General features: G+C 42.0%; 1 protein-coding gene across 1 annotated transcript in view; it reads right to left on the bottom strand.

Moving 5' to 3' along the window:
• Positions 1-23,127, bottom strand: part of grm5b (glutamate receptor, metabotropic 5b) — a 48,270-nt gene that overhangs the window by 12,066 nt on the left and 13,077 nt on the right. Inside the window, exons 7-9 of the mRNA XM_040170566.2 lie at positions 1,378-1,613; positions 620-741; positions 4-128 (exon numbers count right to left, since the gene is read on the bottom strand). Of these exons, the coding sequence (XP_040026500.1) occupies positions 4-128; positions 620-741; positions 1,378-1,613 (483 nt within the window). The remainder of the gene's footprint in view (positions 1-3; positions 129-619; positions 742-1,377; positions 1,614-23,127) is intronic.

Raw genomic sequence — 23,127 nt, 5'->3', positions numbered from 1 at the left:
CACCTGCCAGGTGAGTCTCCGTTAGCGTCGAATAAGATTCCCTCTCCGGAAACGCCTGTGAAGTTTGTTTTCATCAAGAAGTCCAGCAGTGTAGCACCATCTATGGGTCGCATGGCATCACACAGGCCCTTAAAATACATGAACAATCCTTTCATATCTAACAGAAATGTCCTGACCAACAGCATAACAAACAACGTTTCACGTAAGTTACTTTAGAAATGATAGTTCAGAGCCCTCTGCTCAAATTCTAAGAACTGAAGAACTGATGATGATGAGTTTCAACTCATTCAAGTCATGATTATCAGAATGAGTTGGACTAAAATAAAAAAAAATTAATGCAATCAAAACAGCAGCAGGGATGCTCCAGGTTTTATGAAAAATGAGCCGTACAGTACAACAGGAACTCCTTTCTATCCCTGACTATCCATATATATGTATATACCATGTTTACATCTTGCACTTTCCTGGTTAGGTGTATGTAGTGCAAAAGTCCCAAAAGTGTAATATGGCATCGCCAGAAGCTAAGGTCTTTTCGTCCCATTATTGCCCCTTTCCACCCATTTGTGCCAGTGCGTTGTGCTAGCATGTCTCTCCATCCATCCATAAGAGCGCTACCTACCTGATAGCCTGGGCACAGCGCCCGTTGCATGTTATGCAAGCCATATGCCATCGAGTAGATGGCATTAATGACAAAGCCCATCTTCGTGTCCTGTGCGTACTGCTGCCGAAGCGACTCTCGCTCTGCAGAAGTGGTTGGTTGGTGTCGGGAAGGGGAAGGGGGAGCGGAAAGAGAAAGGCGCGTATATCAGAGTAATTTCCACTCGTTTTATAAAAAAACAGGGCGCTTCTTCCCCGTGACATCAAAGACCTCGCTCCCCCCCCATTTCTTCTCGCCGACCAATTGCCACCTCTACATCTCATTTCTCTCTGCATCCCGCTCATTTGTATTTCACGACCCATTTCATTAGAATACATGAGACATGACTCCCTTTGATGCAGAACCCACACACAGCTTTGCCTATGAATGGAGGGATTGAAACAGAGAGGGAAAGACGGGCGGTACGGGGAGGGGTGACGAACACAAAGAAATAAAGGGAGGGTGCACTCACAGAGACAAGGGATATCTCCACATGAACCGTGGTCAGTGTGTGTGTTCAGACACACTGTTTGTATATTATTTGCATTAATATTGGCCATTATGACAGTCAGCCAACTAAAATGCAGATTGTTACTGTAGCTTGTTGTGTTGAACCAAAACAATGCAGCCCACAGATGGTCTCGGTGCAGTACAGCTGCGTTGTCTTCGTCCGTACTCATGACTACAGGTGCTCAAGAGGAACATCCCATTGGTGTGTGCGGATTTGTGAGAGTACTCACTACTACAGGTGCGGTTGTATTTGAAGCTCTCTTGCGGGTGACCTTTGAGTCGACAATGGAAGCGATGCTGCCAGAACTCTGGAAACCAGGGGTTCCTCTGGTTGTTTTCAGGACGAAGTTTCAGGTAGTACTCGTCAAACCACTTCACATCAGCCGACTGGAGCTTGATGGTGATACCACCCGCCGCTTCTCTAACGTAGCCATCTGTTACATCGTACCGGTCCGCCCAGCCGTCACTGCACACACAGAAAAACAGGGACGCATAAAGAAAGGTGGAGCAAACCATCAGTTTTGGAACAAAGTCCCCACAACCTAAATCGTTGAATTTTAAGGTGAAGACTCGGCTCAATGGTTAGGGTATGGGGGTTAGGTTTAGGATGAGGCTGGTAGCCAAGTCTCCAGGAAATTAATGTAAGTCAATGTAGTGCAGTCAGAATTAAAACATAAAAATGTTTATTAAATCATTTTATTTAATGAACTTGTATATATATTTTTACTGTTTATTCTTAGAATTATATATGCAATATGTGTGTTATTACAATTGTCTAGAGGTTACAATGACAAATGTAGCTGTTGCGTATAATCAAATACGAAGAAATGGTAGAATAAGCAGTGCTTTTACTGTCCGTTCCTTGCGGACGACAAGCAAAACACCCATGTTGCACTTCGATCCTGTATTCTTCAACATGTAGGGCAAAAAGCACAACTCTGCTGTGTCTATGTAAATATGCGAATAGGTTATGCAAGTAATCATCTACGTTACGTATCAAACATGGACCAATTAAAATCGAGATATTACTGGACATTTGCGCAGCTGATGTCACTGCACCAGCTACGTTGTAAGCGTAATCCCCCCACCTAGTCAAAATGATGACAGCGGTGTTCGCCGATATCACTATATCACAAGCTGTGTTTGACGTCTTCACGAGAAAAGAGCGGCGGATGGATTTCATGTTTCATGTCCATTGGGTGAGATTACATTTTTGGGTTGAGAGGTGAAGCCCGCCATTTTACTCACACAGGCACAGATGAAGACATTGACTTGGTACGATCTGCTTCCTTTGACAGACACTCGTAGGACAAGCGAGAGACGACAAGCAGGAAATAGCAAATCAGGGAGGAAAACAACAGAAAAAAAGGAAAAGGAGGTACAAACAGAATGATTAGCAGAGAGGACATGTGGGAGGGAGCTCTTACATCATTATGGGCAGTGTCAGAAACTCATCATATTGCTGACAAATAGGCCTAAATATTACTCACACACACGCACACACACCAGCCGGGTGCTGAGATGAACTAGGTCAAACTGAATATTTTGGCAGCAGCTCAGCAGCCGTGCCCCGCCAGACAGCAGCAAGGCCGATAGAACCTCCTCACCATACACACAGACAGACACATTGCCTTTCTTTGAGGGGTCGGGGTTTACGGCTCCTCAAGAGAGCACAGATGGCCCAATGAGCGTGTGTGTGTGTGTGTGTGAGGGAGTGATAAAGAGAAGAAGGTTAAGACAGGTGTTGGTGTGAATGACAAATCTCCTCTCCCTCTTTCAAAACTCCTGCCAACATGACCTCAAGCAGGACAAGGTCCTCCCTCTTCCCCTCGTGCCTATACAGAGCAAAACTCATTTTCTCCTACAACAGGCCTTCCAGCCCCAGACCAAAATGTTTGTGTGTGTCCGTGTGTGAGTGTATGTGTAGGTTCGTGTGTAAACTTCCCTCTCCGTCTGCATTCTGTCTGGGTTTTTTTCCGCCTTTTTCCTGACGTTCTTCTTGCCACATCCGAATCGATGCGTGCAAGTATGCACGGTGTGTGCTGCGTGTGTGGGTGTGTGGTGTCATATTTCTCTGGTGGGGAAGGGTTGAGGGGGGTTGAGCAGCGGTTGCCAATGCTTGTGTGGATCTCGTTGTAGATGGAATAAGCAATTTACTTTAGTTGACACAGACACTTTCTTTTGGTTATGAAGCACTTGAAATGTGTACGTTTCAACGTTTTTCGTCTCGCTGTTCCACGCAGAGCCACACAGTGCTGTCATTGCACTAAATGTCCTCACACTGGATCAATCCGTAGCTCAATGAGGAGCATGTGGAGCATCCACCTGGGTATTTCTTCCTAGTCGTTCTTTAACACTTTGTTGTATCGACATTTTGAGAAAGATCAGGTGTAAGAGAGAGAGAGAGAGAGAGAAACAAAGGCTTGGAGAAAAGAGACTAAAGAAAGAAAATCGAAGGGATGGACAGTGGCAGAGAAAACAGATTCAAAAGTAGACAATCTGTAATGGCTGAATCATTCCTTTTCCACCCTGTCAATGGATTTCTCCTTTTGTCTTTCACCCTCTTTCGTTAACACCATAGGCTTTCACCTTGAGCCCTGTCGTTTTTCCAGCATCCTTTCTTTTCCAAGCTCTCCCACTTTATCCCATTCCAATGCATCCGTCTGCCAATATGTCCTCTGTTTGATTACTGGGCTTTTTCACAACGCACACACAAAAAGGCCTTTCCAACATACCAAACAGGAGTGCAGGCTAGTGGCCATTTAGTTCTCACTGGTTGACAGATTACAACACAACTGTTGGATTTAAGGCTGGAATAGGAATAGAAAAAACACTTCTGATAAGTGGGCAACATCATTGAAGACGAAAAAGCTAGTGGCTGTCTTTTAAATTGGCAATGTTTACTGTTTTGATTTCATATTTTAGATAACACATCAAAAAATAGTTACAAATATCTGTAATTGAGTTTGAATAGTCAATGGTAAATGTTGAAATGTGTCATTTACTAAATTAACTTACAGATATCTGCGAATTATGTTTTTAACTATGAATTGTCGATATCTAACATTTGATTAGTGAGAAATAATTTGCAGTTGTAAAATTGTAACTATTCAGAATCACATGATGAATACGTTTGATTGGCACTTGCTAAACTAAGCAAATGCAATAAGTTAGTATTTATTATTAATTTGCCAGCTAAAATAGTGTTGCAAATAGCTGGATGAAATTAATCATCCCTCATAGAGGACGGCTTTCTCTGATAGCGGCCTTAAAAAGCTTACATGCACTTATTCTAACACTGTGAGGTCAGTCTTCCACTGCGCCTGTTGTAAAATCTTTCAGAGTGGGTAGTGAGCCACAGCAGGGTTTCAATGCAACCGCCTTTCAAACTGAAAACAACAATCTTGGGTGTCAAAGCTGGATGCAAAGCTCAAAATAGCTCTTTTGTATAATTGCACCACAAAAGACCTTTACAGGAACAGCGCATGTGGTTTTACAGTGTTTCATACAAAATCCTACCATGGATGGAGAAACATGGTCAGCGATAGGGGTGGGGGAAACAATCAATTCTTCGATTTCTCTCGATTCTCTCTAGAACGATTCGGTCTTGATTCAGAACAGTTAATAATCGGAATTAAAAAAAAAAAAGTCTGTCTCGCGCGAGCAAAAGTTAAGATAATTGCTCCCTCGCAGAGCGTGAACTTCCTCGCTCGCGAGGTCAGTCTCTGCTCGCGCTCGAACGTGTTTTCTACGCGCTCGCTGTTTTTCTTTTTGACAGTAAGAGGGCGGAGCCAGTGACCATGGTCTCTACACCTTATTGGTTACAAACCCCGTCTTTGGATTGGCTGGAGTGATGCATTAACACAACTATAGAAGCCCATTTCCGCACTAATGTAAGGGGATAAAAAGTCGAAATTATGAGATAAAACGTTGTAAAAAAACAAACGTCCCCCTTCGGTAATCGTAGTGGACCGTAGATGAGAACCGTAGATGAGAACCAGCTACAACCATCATTTACCATCATTACAATCATTTACCATCATTACCGGCACATTAAGAGCAATGCACCCAGCTCGCAGACCGGTCCGTCAGTCTGAATCTGAATATCTAATAACTTTACTGAACTATGGAGGAGCCTGCGCATATCTTACCTCATTATTTCCATTTTCCAAAAAGTCGATCCGTATTGAAAGTTGGCAAGATATTCACAGATTTGGACTTTTTTCTGGTATTTTACAAATACGGAGCGGTCTGAGACTAAGAGCAGCCTTTTCTTCATTTAAAAGAAAAATGAATCTGTTTGATATTTTTTTTACATAGGCTACTTCCATATTTTGTTGAAATGCAAGCTGCGTTGGTTCTTGCATTGTTGATAGAAAATCATATTTGTGACAAAGATTTTTTTTTCCTCTTATAAAAAATTTGAGAAGGTAATTCATCTGTTGATTTTCTTTAATTATCAAATAAAGTAGGAAGTGATTAACAACCTCTGAGTAGCAAACTCAGATTTGAGAAAATTTAGAAAATCGAGATACATCGATAATCGGTTTAGAATCGAATCGTTGACCTCTGAATCGGAATCGAATCGAATCGTGAGGTGCCAAGAGATTCCCACCCCTTGTCAGCGGCTCAGTAAATTTCAGCTACTTTCAAGGCAACACATCACCTTCATAATAACGGTACACAGCAAGATGTCATTGACTATGATGGACACTGGCCCTGGAACCCGCCACTGATAATATATGAGCACTGCTGCTTCTGAAAGCCGTCTGTGGCAAACCCAAGTTTACACTTACACATTTTGTTCAGTAAGATAACCTTCATAAATGAACACCACTTTTAGGATTTCTGAAGCATCAGTGCGATTGCCCAAAGCATAATGGATACCTATTAAGATATAAACAGAGAAAGTCATAGGTCGACCAATCTCTAACCTCATATGTGATCAATAAAACTGTTCTTAATGTCATCCTGGTTCTCTCTCCCTCTTCCTCTTTCCCTCTTCACATGTCGAAGAGCTCAAGGCCGTTGCCATGGTTTCCAGCCCACGCTCAACCTGCTGTCTGTACTTTGTGTCTCATTATAGCACAATATGCATTTAAGTGTATGCATATGCATACACTTAAAATACACACATGCACCATCTTCTCCTCACACACACACGTTTCTATTCACTATTCAATTAAGATTCCAATACTGAAAATGCAATTTGCATAAAAGTACAGTATGCCAGTGTTGTAGGCCAACGCACTACCTTAAGCAGAACTTTAAAAAACCAATTGTACACTCTGGCTTGGGGCAATCGCCTTTCCATTCTGTTCATTCAAATTATAAATAGAAACTGGAACTCATTTGCGAGGGATTATTAACCTTCACTTGGTTCTTTCTTGGTTGTGAAATTCATCTCAAGCCACACGTGTTCCAGTAAAGATTGGCCGCTGGGATTTGGTTACAGGATTACTAAGACTACGAAGGTAGATTTGTGTATTTATTGTGCAAACAAAAAAAACAACTGTTGAGAGCAAATTTCTTGCATTGCATACACACATCAGGTAAGTAAAAACCACCTTGGGTGTGATGGTGGTTGAATAGCCACGATTTTTCGCAAAGGCATCATTACCAGTGCAATAACCGTTCCGGTTCCCTCCTCATTTGAACATGATCTTTAACTACTTCAAAACCACCTAACATATCGACTTTCCCCCTCTTAAAAAAAGGACACACACTTGACCTGGTCTGCATTACCATCAGCAATCCAAGCAGCATCGACCTCCCCATCTCTGACCACCTGGCTATCCCCTTGGACATAGATATAGACAACATGTCGAGCAGAATCGCACCATAACATTTCAGAACATCAATTCCATCAACCTCCCATTGCTCTCCTCCATCGTAGCCGCCTCTGCCCGGATTCCAACTGCGCCCCCCCCGCTGTGCTAGTTAATTACTACAATGACGCACTCTCCTCCGGTCTTGACGTCATCGGCCCCTGCCTTTGTTCTGTCTGTGTTTGCCTTTTCTAAAGCGTCTTTGGGTATTTAGAAAAGCGCTATATCAAATTAAAGTATTATTATTGCTATTATTAAAGGTACATGAAACAAAAGGGTAAAGAGTGAAAGAGGTCACTGTTAAATGTATTGGGACAAAGCTTTGTATTGAAAATCAAATCAAATCAAATCGAAGGCTGACTGTTTGTATGACATCACATTGACCGCAGATAAACAAGGCCACCCCAAATTAAATTGAGATGATAATATTTGATCAGTGTATGAACTACAGTGTTTGGGTCTCCACAGATTAAAGTAACTGCTCATTTGTGTTATTGTTTCACTGTGACCTGAGCTGTGCGGTCATCGGTCACAATACACATTTGATGAGAGAGTAGGCAGCCGGGGGCGATCATTGAAATTTCAGCTTGTTATATCAGAGTACAGGTTGTTGTCTAATTCCTGGACTGAGATTGGCTTTGTTGTGGAAAATGTGATGTTGTACTGGCAAAATATTTGGAGCAGATCGAAAGCTGTGGCGCCAATAGGTCACTTCATAAATGAATGTCGAAGTTCAATTATATCATGCCACCTGACCCCAAAGCACCCACTCTCTAGCTGCCATGGCAACCTGGCAGAGATACTAGATGAGCATCTGCGGCTTACAACTATACATGCGGCACACACACACACACGCGAGCACACACACACCGGCAGTCCACTTACCAAACCTGACCACGTTAATTAGCTGGACAGAGAACACAAACAGACTGTTACAATCTGAAAGAAAAAAGGGTTAAAAAGTGAGCTGCTCTGCACGTCTGTGACACGCACTTTGGTGTCAGCAGCTCAACAGCTGCACGTTTAGGACCGCAAGCTCTGCTGTCAAAACTCAAACCCAGAAAACAGACAAACAGATGCTGCCCAAAGGACTTTTGTGAATTTCATTGTGTGCTGCGTTCAGAATAAGCCCACATTTAAGTCTGGGAGGCGCCACAGCACAGCGACGGTCGGTTTGTGTCAGCACAAAAACTGATCCGCAGTAGATTACTTCAATAAAAGGATATAAAGACGCATTCAAAACGCTGGTTGGGTGCGTTTCTTGCTTTTCCTGTGGAGAGAAACGTGTGGAGAGAGCTCACTAGCTGGGTAATACTGCAGTGGTGCGTGTTGTAATTTTCGCGGCTCAATGATTAATGACTTTTGGACTTGGAAAGGAGACGCACCCCCATGGTGTGATGAACAGGCCCATCTACTGGGATTCGCACACTACTTGGCACAACCCTCGTTAACGACACGCTTTACATTTTCCTTTGTGTGTTTAGCACGTAGAAAAGTCTCATGACTTATGACACAAACGCATGGCCGTTTTGGAGTGAGGCAAAAATGAATAGCAGGCGCTCTGGCAGTTCTTTGACAAACTGTATCAACCAGTCCTCCTCAGCCACAGCACCTCATCTTTAGACAGCCACAGCCAAACGGAGGTCAAAGTTCACCATGACCACAGCAAAATCTAATTAAACCCAATGTCAGAACTGTCTCCGACTCAGTGGCGCTAAACTCTAAATGTGTGTGTGTGTCACACACACAGAGACGGATGCGAGGCCTGTGTCCACGTTTCCAGCCAACTGTGTAATTATGTGAGCGATCGGACCACTTTGCACACCCGTCATTCAATGACACGCACACACACATCAGCCTTCTTACCTTGGCAGCAGGTTGACTTCACCTCATCCACTGATGCCACACTTCATTACCCTCCTTTCTGACGGCCTCTCACCTTTCATCTTTTTTCCTCACATCTGGCTCCTTTTTTATCTCCTCTTTTCCCTTTTCTTCCACTTCATACTGCTCTCCTTACCGGTTTCTCTCATGCTATACTTCCTCACTCTTTTCATGTTCTCTGACTGCTCTTTGGTCTTGTTGCTGTGCATTCTCTATGCAGCTATCCATCCTTCATTATGGATGAAGGATGGATATTCATTATTTGAATATTTCTCTGATGTTATTCATGTACTTTACAGCATTTTATACTCTGTATTTTTTTGCGGGTCGATCTACTTGCTTTTGGAACGATTGGGAATACGGAGAGCAATACTTTTTGATACTTGTGTGTTGGTCACATTTGGCAGCAGCAGAGGTGGCTGCTTGACTTTCACATTAAAAAATTTCATGGATGTCGAATGTTTCCGCAAAATAAGCCTCTTATCTATAATCTTAAAAAATACAAATCCGTTTAATGGGAAACAAGCATTCGATTTCCAATGAGTAAAGTATTCCGGGCATACAATGTCAATCTGGATTCCAATCTTAACACTTAGTCAACTGTCTTAGTCCACAAAGCACATTCACCCTCCTCTCTCTCACACTTATTCACACACGCACACACACAAAAACTGTGTCCAGGCTAGTTTAGGCATTGTGTATTTCAGACTTTTGGAAACTTTACTGATTTCCCCTGAGCATCAAACAGACACTGATTTGATACGTGACGCGGGCACAGAAACAAAACTGTCCAGGCAGACACAGACACTAGAATGTTACAAATGGAGTAGACCATTCACAGCTGAACCTGGAGCAAAACCTCCGGTGCTTGTTCAAACTCACTCCATCACGGTTTGCCTTCTTGAAAAATATGCCAGAAGCGATGAGGAAGAATCGTTCTACACAAGAAAAGGGTTGCAAGACCATGACAACACTGGGGTGTAAGCCTTCTATGGTAAGTCCACAAGGACATACGATCCAGTGCAGTAATTAGAAAATATCCAATTCAATAGGTTTCCATTGACGAACCAATTTACTTTTGATACATGAAAGTGTGGAGTGGATAGAGAGGAAGGGGTCAGGAGGTCAGATGGACGTAGTAATTAGGGCTGGTTTAGACAAAGACGCAGTATAAAGAGGAAAGAGGAAAACCGACAATAAATTCCACTTCCTTCGTAGAGCACATCACATTTTATTGAGGACCATGTGTACATCTTTTGATTGGTGGGTCACTGGAGTAAACCGAAGCATAAAACCTCCTATGCTGGATACCTACTAATGCATATCATTAAACTTCCATTCAAACACAAAGTTTGCACTTTGCAGACTTTGATCTTGGAGGTGTAAACCGGAATCCAAAGGAAAGCTCCCATTTAAAAAACAAAACAAGGTTGAGTGATCACACAAAATTTGTCATGTCATAACACCAGTCTGACAAAAAACTAATGTACAACATCAAAAGACGGTTGTGTAGTAGAGTACATGAACACTTTCACTGAGGCGGACAATGAATTTCCATTTTTATACTGGCAGACGGTACTCTAACCTACTGGGTCGACATGCAGCTTGAATTTTTCTGAACTTTAAATCATGACTGACTTTTGTGCTTGTTGAAAGAGAAACAAGCGTCCATGTTGATTTGCCTTTGACCTACAGCAGAATCACCACTCTTCACTCAAACAAACCGAGCCTCTGAAGAAATGTGAATGAAAGAGAGCAAGCAGGGAACATTAGGAAGCGTAAAGGAGGAGACGACGAGCGAAAATAACTGGAGATGGTAGGGTAGAGAATGAGGAAAGATGGATGCGAGCAGATGACAGGACATTATTCCCCTCCAGCTGGGGCTTTTGTCCCGCAGCGTGCTGTGGGAGGAAAGAAAAACACCGAGAGGATACAGATACTCATAGTGTGAATCTGTGTGTGAGTCTGTAAGTGCAAAAAAAAAAAAACAGACTTTCTACATTTTGATATTTTGGACAAAATCAGGTCACAAAAAAAAGCAACTCTTAGCAGTGCACGACGAGCAACATACGACAAAACCCGGGAGAGAAACCCCAGAAGCAGTGGAGAGATTAAAGACAACTACAGATGCGAGGCGGGAGTGAGAGGCACAGAGGATGAAGTGACACAGATATGATCTATCGGGAGCAGAGATAACGTGACTGGCAGAGGGAGAGAGGTCAGGATCAGAAAGGCGCCGGCAGTGTTTTGTAACTGTGTTTCTTGGCGAGGCGAGCAGCGATGTTTCAATACCCGCCGTTCCCTTCCCGATAACAATTCTGATTAACCGGTATCGGCCGACACGGAGTGCTGGATCTCCTCCTGCCGATTTCAACATGGAGTTATTAGAAAACCAATGCCAAATGTTAGTGCTGCATCAGGTATTTCCCCGACTGCAGTGGGGGAGAAAAAAAAGGAAGGGGAGATGGAGGAATGATGTAAGGGGGCAAAGAGCGGGACAGACACAGAGGTCGTATATTTCTCCTGGTCTGGCTTCATCACTTTTTATCGCTCTACACATAAAAGCACAGAGGACATTGTAACATCACCTGCTGAGGTAATACTCCGGCGATATAACGTTTACTCTGGCTCCATGATCATCCACCATTCCCTTCCTTCTCGCTCCCTCTCTCTCTTCAACATCGTCTCGTCTTCTCAGCACAGAAACTGCAGCAGTTTCTACAATCTGAGACCAGCGTGCAGCATCCGGGTGGTTTAACTGCCTCTCAAAGGCGACCAGGGAGCAAAACTTCAGGAGAGTTTCAAGTTCATCGGTGGCCACATTTGGCAAAGCCGTTTCCATTTTAAACCCAGACAAATAATATCAATCTTAATTCAACCTGCCACTCGACATATGCTCCAGCGAGTCTATTCCCTCCAAACCGGACGGTATGAACACACCGTAGACACGTTTACTTTTTTGGAAACATTTCAAAAGTTCACTTAAAGATAGCTCGGTTGCTGAAAGGAAACATGGCTGCCGACGGATTGGTTTGTCACTGGAAAAGGAAGCGAGGATTGAGTACAGCGAACACGGACTCATCCAAACCTTTATCCGACAACCTTTAAAGGTTGAGCGGATGACCTTTAAATACCACAAATAACGGAAAATTGATTTACGTTGCAATTTATTATATACACTAATATTCAACGACAAAATAGTCATAAAGATTGATATATATACACACACACACACACACATATTTAAACATGAACGCATGCACTCTTCTCTACACATACACAGCGAATAATGGACAATCTTGGGTAACCTAACGATGGGCCGGTGGCTTAGAAAACGGCAGTCAGAGCTATTTCCTGCTTTACACAATGGCAACACTTATACACACACACACAGCGCGTCTGTTTGATAGCAGAGATTAGCGAGGAGAGGTGCGGTTAATGCCCAGTAACGAGGCATCCAGCTTATCGCCCACAGATTTGCCTATGTGTGTGTGTGTGTCAGAAAAAGAGAGTATTATTCAGATCTACAGTAAATTAGCTGCATGTTCTTCTTTGATGACAACGGCACCACATGTCTTAAACAAGAATCCCCTCTGAGGGCATATGTGGCTGTTAGTCATCTCACACCTCATAGAAACCAGATGACAAAACTGATTAACCTGATAATAGATCATAAATAACAGTAATGAGCCAAATGGAAATCACACATAGCTGGAAGCGCGTGTGCACGTGTTTATATTCCGAGCGGGAGAGCAAAGAACGCTGCCTGTCCTCTGTGTGTCCTAATTGACCGTGTTGGCACACCCCGGTCTCTGGGTAACCGTGCTTTCGCCGTGGCAGCCGGTCTCTACGCTCAGGCTGCGTCTGAGTTGGCAGATGAGGATTTGCTTAAATGAGCGTCAGCGATGGATTTGGGATTTCCCACATAAAAGCTTTATGCTGCATTGAGTTTATTTCCCTTTGGTACCAGAATCTGGAGGCTGTCTTTCGTACTTGCAGTGGCAGTACATACTTCTTTTGTTTGCATTTATTGATCTCCTGGCCTTGCACCAATTTCTGAGTAAGACCAGGTATTTGCAGCACTCCTTAGAGCGTTGAGACCACAGGGGCGTTTCAACGGTCCACAGTGAGCCAATGTACAACAGATGATTCATTAATACACAGCAAGCGTTGATTCATATGTGCCACACACTACGTTCCCATCTTGTCTAACCTCAGCTGTGGTTAAAAGACATCTATTACTAGTTTTAATGCACAATTGCCTTGATGATCTGACGGACTTTCCCCGGAAACTAGTTTGACGTAATTGTAAGAACAGATCATAGTACAAAAATTACTTTTGCAATGATTTATTTATTATTATTTATTATTTATATACTTATTTTGGCAGAAGCTCTCCTTAAATATGTGGAGAAGAAAGCTGCATGTTATTCACATGTTTTCATGTGTCTAATAATGTGGCCTGCAGTACATACCCAGACATTACCACTTTAATGATTTGTCGTTTAACCGCATACCTTTCCCCCTGAGCAATCACCTGCGTCGCAGATGTGTTAAGATCTGAATGGAAATAATCTATTCCATCTTTTTAATCAAAGTCAAATTGACCCAATGGAAGCGTCCAGACACTGCTGTCATTGTAATAAGGGGACACAGATGGAGGCATGTGAATAGTACTAGTAAACATCCTAATCTCCCTCTCTCGCAAACTTTCTCTCCGTCACACACTCTTTCGCTCCATCTCCGTCTTTCTATAATTTTCTTGCCCTTCGTCTCCTGTGTTGCTATGGTAACACGCTGTGCGGGGGCTGGGATGCGGCACAAATCACACCCGTCTCACTGAGCTCACCGGAAGAGAGGGAAAGTGAGCGAGACAGAGCCAAATTGGCGACGGCGTTTGGTCTATTTGTTTGAGTCCGGGACGATGTTCTCGAGTTCCAACTTTAGGTTCACCCTGTTGAAAAAATGGGGTCAAAAACAACATGTTGACGTCAAAAAGCCTCCTTAAAAAATACAGATTACAGATTCTAAGTGAATTTCTCTGACGCTAAACCTGGCCACCACCTGCAGATTGCAGTCTGTCAAACACCAGATCATGATACAAATAATTACATATCGAAACCAATAATATTGTCTAACAGTTATCAAGTCACCTAACACAGGCCTAGTTATTGCGTACAGAGTTCTACATGGTAAGTATCTGATTATGATATTGTATAATACCAGTAAATATAATGAGATGGGCTATAAACCAAAGCTATCAACATGGTCATTTAAAGCAACAAATAGAGCACGAAGAGCATAAACTTTTGAGTGGATCACTCTGCAACATTAAAACGCCCACTGGAGGAGATTCTATGGCTCATCAGACCCCCACGAAGAGGACGTAGACCCCACCCCTCTGTGGATGACCCCCTAAGAAGACACCAGACACTCATTTAACGTATGCAACAGCAGTCAGCTAAGTTTCTAGGGGGCAAAATCCAACTGCCAATCCACAGAAATCGTCCCTGACAGCTTATGCATTGAGTTGCTCAGCAGCTTTCCTCAAGAGATATGAATTGGCAGCCAGGTATCTCTGTTTCACTTCCCTGTCTTGTTTCTATTCTCTATACTTTCATCTCACAGTTCTCTGGGCTGAGCTCCTCTTCAACAGCGAGCTACAGATCACATAACTAGAAAATGCTACCATCTACTTCATCACAATACTGTTTGTATTTGTGTGGGCAGAGACTATTATGATTAAACTCCCTGAATATCTCGAGCTGGTTTTTCTGACAAAACTAAACAGAACAAAACACCTTTTTTCGTTCATTTGAAACTGAAGAATAACTAGTTAAGCGGGAGTAAGTGGGTCCATTTCCTAGCAAAGGCACCCCATTTTCAGATAACATAATTTAATTTGATGACCCATTTCATGCTGTGACCCATTAACACATTAGGCAATACAAATCGCCTGATGTGATGAATGGATAGAAGCATCTGTTTTACTTCGTCAAGAGTATCTGACTTTCTAAAAACCTGGATAATAGACAAAGGAGAACAGTTAATGAAATACTGAGGGATTAGTTGCATTATTTTGCTCAGCCGGTGTCATAATAAACCCATTTGTTCAATTGCTCCTTTTTTTTCCTTTGCTGTGCATACAAAGGCAGAAAAACTATTTCAAAAAAATAGTATTCACATCTTTTGTTTCACTGTGGGTCCACAGAGTCCCAGAGGCTTCACAGTTCATATTTCTCTTAATTACCTTTGCCTATTTTAGAGAAAGAGCTAAATTAAGGACCAATTCATTTCCTGTCCGCTTTGGAAGATGGAAGAGCAATTCTTTACTCGAAGCCTTTCAAATGTGTGATGGACGACAAGCCGGTGGGTTTCAAAGAGGAAAAGAGGCTGAGAAAAGGCTGAAATGGTTCCACAGATTACAGAAATAAAGAAGGGAGAGGCAGAAAGTCAAGTGTGGAGTGACGAAAGACTACTTAAGAGGTACAAAAGAGGTTATTTGCGTCCTGATGACATAATTTATTCATGTCAACCTGATAACAGGGGAAGGAAAAGTACAGTTTAATGAATGTGCAGATTAGCATATCTCAAAAATGAAACAAAGGGGGAACCCTTTAGATTCCTGTGTGGTTTACTACAACATTGACTATAAAAAGGATTATTTTGGTGTGTGTTTGTGTGCAAGTATGCTGAGCTACAAAGCTGACGTCACTGTCGCTTTAATCTCACAGTGTAAATCTCCCATATTTAGCAGCAAAGTCACAAACTGACAGACTCGCCACCCAGCCCACACAATATCAAAAAAACTGATTCATAAACATGCAACCTGCAAAATAAGGACACACATGTATATATTGGATGTGGTTTACCTCATTTCTGCCTCACGTTCCTACCATCACTGTCTCTTTCTCTTAAGTCTACCTCCTCCACCTCTTATCCTATTTAATTCCCGGCCCTTTTTCCATTGGAGTGCTGAGAGGATAAAGGCTATTCCCTGGGAGAGCAATAAGAGGATGAATGTGTGCTTGTAGGCGGGTTTGTGTGTCAGCCCATGCCTACGGTTGTCTGTATAAGCACACATGCATTTTAGGATGTTGCACATATGTGACAGTCAACTTAATACAGGTGTGTCCAATTGTGTGTGTGTGTGTGTGTGTGTGTGTGTGTGTAATGACCGCAGGTCTGCCCTACATACAGAAAACATCAGAATTCCCAGTCAAGAGACTCAGAGTTGGAAATATCCATTAGAAATTCCGACGTATTCTGCTTTTGTTCTTAAATTCTGTCTGCAAAGCGATCAGTCGCAGTCATTAATCAGCTGCTCTCTTTCAGCGCGAAAAGAGAGGAAGAAAAATAAGGGGGAGGGGATGTGAAGCAGCAGAACTGCTTAAGGACAGGATTTTTCAGGGTAAAAAACTGCCACTCGCATGTTTATGCCCTCAAAAGAGTGACTGCTATGGGACCAGAAAGGATTCCTTCAATATCCTGTTCAACAAGAAATGCTGCAGGTTGAGCTGTGAAAGCAACTCTTTGAAAGGTTATCGTGTGACTTAGATGTCCTTTAATCTGTTGCTTTACCGAATCAAAGTAAATGTTGTATGCATGTCGAATGTTGTATTTTAAATGCGTTGTGATCGGTTATCTGAATCACCCATAAGAGTTCACATAAGCCCCATTTTAGCCTAACTGTATCAGCTCCCAGGTCATTTTTTAATAATAAAACCAGGGAAGGCATGGGCTGGATATTGCCTGCATCCTACTCAGTTCTAAGTTATGACATAAAAGATTAATTTTTTTCCAGTTAAAGAAGAGAAGCGGGAAGATAAAACAGTAAAGTGTCAAAGAAAAAACGAAAACCGGTAGGGGAAAGAGAAATAGGAGCCAAAGAAAGAGCAAGAAGCAGAGGGAAACAATGTGAGTTGAAAAAAACGTCTTTCACATTGAATAGTTTCAGCTCGGCAGCCTTTTGATCAGCTGCCTTAGAGGACTTCACTCAAAGTGACAGCTGAAAGTGAAAGAAACGGTAGAGCTGCGTTATGGTTTAAAATGTGAAGACAAAAACCTGTTGGTTCTTTGATGTGTGGAGGACACCTGACACAGAGTAAGAAAAAGAAATTTCACAGAAAAAGGTCTTGATGTTATACAACAAAAGAACTTTGATAACAATGGAAAAAAAAAACATCCAAGTCAATGGCCCCTTTTTGTGAAATAGCTACAGAGTTGGAGAGGAGCAAACAGCCGGGTGGTCGTAAAGTGACCCTTCAACATCTAAACCAGACGGGCAATCTCCATGTCTGAAAAGTGAAGCCAATGGGGAAGTGCCATAAACTTGCATTCTTCCCGACGACCGCCAGCCGGTGTCACTTTTTTTGTCTCTCTTTCTCGTTAGGAAAGAAGTATGATTGTATGGAGGTCTATAATAAAACAACCCTTTTTTCCCCTTGATTTGTTCAGTAAATGTTCTAAAGACAACTGTATAGTTTCAAATGGCTGGTTTCACATCCTCTTTAATGGAGCACGATGTTCATGTAGTAAATATTTGGTATTAAGCTGTATTTAGCTAGCCTTTTGTGTTGCCTCTGGTTGCAGAAAGGACAGATGGCTACAGGCAAATCAAGTCAAGGAGAATCCTAAATGCATAATATAATCCAACCTTCCATCAATATAAAAAGATTAGGATGGTATTCATAAAATGTCACTTTGTCACATCCTGGTTCAACAGAACAAAGAAGTCCCTTTCTGGGTCGCGACTAGTTCGGACATGTCTGATGAATGTTTTTGTCGAGAAATTTACTTACAATTGTTAACAGTTAATTTAATAGACAGATCTTTAAAACTGAGTAAACCAAAAATGGAATCACGCCCCATCAGGATCTTCAGTCTCGTGTTTACCAGAAATGTGCTCAGCTCCTTGGAAATGGGTCATTTAGAATAAAAAATGGAAACCACTAATAGATTAATAGACTAAAACCAAAACCTTTTAAAAGCACAGATTTAAAAGCTAAAGATAATTAACTAAACTATAAGAATAGACTTCTGAAAGAACCTGTGCTGTAGTCATTTCAGACCTAAGATCAGGACTGTCGTCCACTGAAGATAAACCACGAGTATTTATTACAAAATCAGAACAGTTTAATGTGAAAATTCACAGAAGACATCACATCTGAAAGACAGATGGACATCGGCTCATTTAATTCTTTGATGAATACAAATCGTTTGTTTTGTTTTGATTAATGATCAGTATTTTAAAAGAAATTCCCAGAAAGGAGAGATGCTAGATTTCTCACAACCAGGTTTGAGTCATTTGCACACATTTCCAAAGGCAATGTTTTTTATCCCAGTTCAAACACATTTCCAGTGTTTACGTGCACGTCAGAAACAGTCAGGAACACGTAGTTGTGTGTGTGTGTGTGTGTGTGTGTGAAAATGTCTCCCACAGTGGACCTCATCAGAGAACCCACAGACCATTTGATCGCACAAATCACACCGTAGGATGCGCACTTGCTAACCGACACACATTTTCAAACACACACCCACATGCACAGTGTTTCACATCTGTATATAAAACACGCCCAAACTCATAAACATTGACTTTGTATAATCACACACAAATAGAAATAAAATTTCAAAACTAATTTCCTCTCCATCCATCATCATTTCTTTCATTGTATTTCCCTGCGTTTAATTACCATCTTTTAATGCAAGGCTGGAAGGAAAAAAGCGCAGAATACATTTGCATCGTTACACCAATTATATGACACTAAATCATTCCGGTTTTAATCAAGTGTGAATTAACATGATACTAGAATGCAGGGTGGAATAGACCGTGTTAGCGTGTGCATGTACGGTGTGTGTGAGCGTGTGTATCAGCACCTCTGTGTGTTAATGTGTGTTGGCGAGGGGCAGACACCTCCCAAAGACGGCAGCGATGCGTGAATTACCCTCCTACTGTCGGCTATCTGCGTGTCATGTCGAACTCAAAAATCTTTTATTAGGATGATATTGGAGTGCCATACAAACACACGTGGACACGCGCAAACACACACACACACACACACATGCTTGATACCGGCCTTCTTCGCTCTGCCCTCAAGTGCTAATCTCTCGTCACTTCAACCCACTTCTCCCCTTTTTCCATTTCCTCGCCTATCTGCATCTTTCCTTCCCCCTCCTCGCTCGGTTTGCCTGCTCTTTCCTCGTCCTGCCTTTAATCTTCTCTCACCACACATGGAGGTGTACGAAAATCAATTTTGATTTAGAGGAGCGGCTTTGAGACGTCTCAGAGACGCAAGATTCCGCCGAACTTCTCTTGTACAAATTCTCATTTTAAGGCGAGCCTGGAAGAAGTGCAGCTGTGGTGTGAAGTGGGTCACTGCGGGGGTCCGACCTGTGTTAAACGATCAGCTCAGGGTCCCAGTTTGCATGCATCACGCTTGAACTCTCTGACAAAACGCCAGCAGCTGGAATGAGAGAGGGGCGGGCGTGAGAGCCGAGATGAAGTCACAACTCAGAGGAAAGACATGGAATCAAGTGAATAGAAAACATGTTATAAATAATGAGAAAGAGTGACACAAAGAGGAAAGGGTTACAGTGGGGAGAACAAGTATTTGATACACTGCTGATTTTCCACTTACAAAGCATGTAGGAGTCTGTCATTTTTTATCATAGGTACTCTTCAACTGTGAGTGACGGAAACAAAAACCCAGAAAATCACAAAAAAACAAATTATTTGGCAATTTTGCATGACATACATATTTGATCAGCTACCAACCAGTAAGAATCCCGGCTTTCACAGACCTGTTAGTTTGTCTTTACTTGTATAAAAGAGACCTGTCCACTACTTTCATATTCTGTCACTCAGTTGAAGACTACCTATGATAAAAATTACTCCTACATGCTTTGTAAGTGGGAAAACCTGCAACGTTTGCAGTGTATCAAATACTCCCCACTGTATGAGAGATGAGAGGACCGTTGGTCGTAGAAGGTCGGCACAGAAGTCTTAATTTCACTGAAATTGCTATTAGCGTTATCAATGAGCCTTTAATCCAAGATATGTCCTTCTCTGTATGACACACACACACACACACACACACACGTTTATGCACCCACACATGTACATAGCCATTCACAGAAACACATGCGCATGCGCCACATAGCACCCCAGCTGCTATGCGGGATTCATCCAAATATGGTAGGGGATATTTCCATGGCAACAGGAGGCAGAAGGGGTGCACACTTGTGCTGGATGATCTCCACAGAGAGTCTGATTTTTGACTTTTGATTCAAACTATTCTCTTTCAGTTCATGCAACACGGTGTTCCTTTTGTTTGAATATATCCGCCTCATACAAACAGAGGTAGTAACCATTTTGGCTGCCATGGAAATGGAACGACACTACACAAAATTACATTAATTGTTGTTTTTTCCCATCCATTAAATTGTTATATAATTTGCATTTTCACTTCATTACTTATACAATTTTGGCTGATTTTATTTAAACCTAGTTAAGGACACCCACAACACAGCAAATGTTTCCCTCAAATCAGTTGCTGCAAAAAAAAATCAGAAAATTACGGCATTTATAAATGGTGAGGTGGGCACATGGTATCATCTACAAGGAACAGTGCTAGTGATAATAACATATTTCAAAATGAAATGACTGACCATGAACTGCATGTAGGGCTGCACGGAATACCGGTATAAGATTTCCGTACGATATGAATTTCCCACGTACCGTTCATACCGGTGTGACGCCATAACAACTGCTCTTTGGCATTTATGAAATTTATTTATACACGTCATCGTGGAGGGCGCAGCGGTCGGAGCTACTTGACACGTGTTGAGATTGAGTCATGGTTATAACTTTATGACAATGAATAACCCACAATAAACACTCTTTAACAGGGCAAAACACGACGACAAAACGGCTTGTGACACATAAACAATTTGTAACACTAATAATTGTACATTTATAAAAATGACCCTACAACAAGAAGTAATTCTGTTGCTACATGAAAATCTGAATGAATCTAAAGAATCTTTCTAAATACTGTGAAATGGATTTTGGCCATACGGAGCAGGCCTAACTGCATGGATATTATTGGTGAGGAGTGAAACCATAAGATGTCATAATCAGACTGCCCCACATGGTCTGGATAGACATTTATTCCAAGGAGGGACAATACATTTTGTCTGCACATGTGCGTGTGTTTGTGTAAAGGATGGTAAATACCGTCTTAAGCTTCTGAAGCCTGAACCATTGGGCCATACATCTATGCAATCTCTTCACAGACTAACACATACTGTGATGCAATACAGTGTATAAAACCACAAACACACACAATCTGTGATCTTTCTGAACTACGTCATTATACAGGATTAACGGTTTGTGATTATTTTGTAGGCCAACAGGTCAGATAGCATTTGTCCGTCGCTACAGGGCTCTGGCAAGGAGACATCACCACAGCAGGCTGTTTGACTAATCAAATGTGCATTTTGAGTGGCGGATGTCATGTATGGCGGCAAAATATGTAATGAGAACGTGCAATTTTACAACCGAGGGCTGAAACAGATTAATTTAAGTAGCATTGATAAAACATCATTTGAATTTGAGAAAGGAGAAGACGTTCTGCCTGAAGACAGACAAAAGAGGTTATTTAGCTGATTAATGGGAAATATATTGACATGAGCCCATCTGAATTACTGCCCGTGTGTGTGTGTGTGTGTGTGTGTAAATGTATCAATGCGTAAGTGATGGTGTATGTGGTGGTGGTGGATCTCATGTGGCCAGATATTTATCTCATCCAAGCTATTCATAATAGCTCTCTAGCCTGATGGCACAGAGAGGAATTATAGGACGGAAGCAATCAATACACTCAGGCTCCAAATCCAGACTGTGTGTCTCACAGCAGATGTAGTATTTAGCCGCAGGAAGTGATTTAGATTATTTCTAGATTTCAATACAATTTTAAAAAGAAACAGTGAAAATGAGCGTTTGCTGAAGCCTTTTAAAGTGACCACGTGCAAACTTTTATATAAATAATCCTGAATTTATATAAGTTGCTAATGTTTATGGAATATTATGTCAATGTCATTATCAACCCTTTTGTTGTAAAGGCACGCGAGAAGTGACACGGTACATGACTTGCCTGAGACAGGATTTTTACTTCTCTTTACTTCAATATGTCCTTTCCTTGTTTCGCAGAATGGCCGGTTTCCACAAGTCTTTAATATTCATAGCCTGCTTCCTCCGGCGGCCACAACAGCTTTGGTGCGCATTGCAAATACAACAGAGTGAAGCTTCTATTCCAGGCGACCCCTCAACCCGGGTCGAGCTCTCTTGGGGCTTTTCGCTCGTCAGCGAGTGGATATCACAGTTATACAGTTTGAACTTGGCCTCTCTAATAAATGACTGAATTGAACTATGCCTGTAGAAGTACACCGAGCAGACACACACTAATGTATCTGTTTATTAAAAGTGAAATGTCACTGCAATGTTTATTTGGGAGTTTTCAAAAATGGAAAATAGCGAACATTTAAAAGGTGAGTCTACATCACACTGATAGTAGAAGGGGGTTATGTCTGTTAAAGGGGGTTTTATTAAAGTGTTTCTCAAAATAAGTTCCCTTGGAGCGGTTTGAAAATAAAGATTTAAAAAACTGAGGATTCATCTGGTAGAAACGGGCCATCTCAACAGTCAAACTGCGGTCTGTAGATCTTGTGGTAGTCTATTAATGAACATGCTTATCTGGCCTGTGTAACTGAATAATCTCCCGAGCGCTCTTGTGGTAATGTAATTATCCGGGTGTCCGCCCAGCTGGACTAATCACGAGTTCCTTTCACAGCCCTGCAGTTAGAGGTGAGGCACCCACCCGCAACCATCTCCAATTTACAACTACAGTCCGTTTACGATACTGACGCTAACGAAAGGCAGATATTCAATTAACCTACCTAATCAAGACAGACTGGCCAGAGATGGAGGAATACATGTTACACTGTACAGCGATGTTCTTCACACAAGCAGAAAGCAAAAAGGTGTGAGAGGTTGAATTTATAGAGCATAGATTATGTTGCATCATTTAAGGTAACTTCACATTCATTTAGCAAGTTATGTTAATTTGGCAACCGCTAACGTCAGCTAAAATTCTCTAAGAAATACAGATTTAATATCAAATAACACTATCCCACTCGCTTCCATGCAAGTGCTCTGATTAACCACCACAAGAAACGAGGACAAACCAGCAACAAAGAAGACAACCCTCAACG

Source organism: Gasterosteus aculeatus, chromosome 1 (assembly GCF_964276395.1).
Source record: "Gasterosteus aculeatus chromosome 1, fGasAcu3.hap1.1, whole genome shotgun sequence".
NCBI lineage: Eukaryota > Metazoa > Chordata > Actinopteri > Perciformes > Gasterosteidae > Gasterosteus > Gasterosteus aculeatus.
Note: the sequence above shows the minus strand (reverse complement) of the source record. Positions and strands in the feature narration are given on the sequence as shown.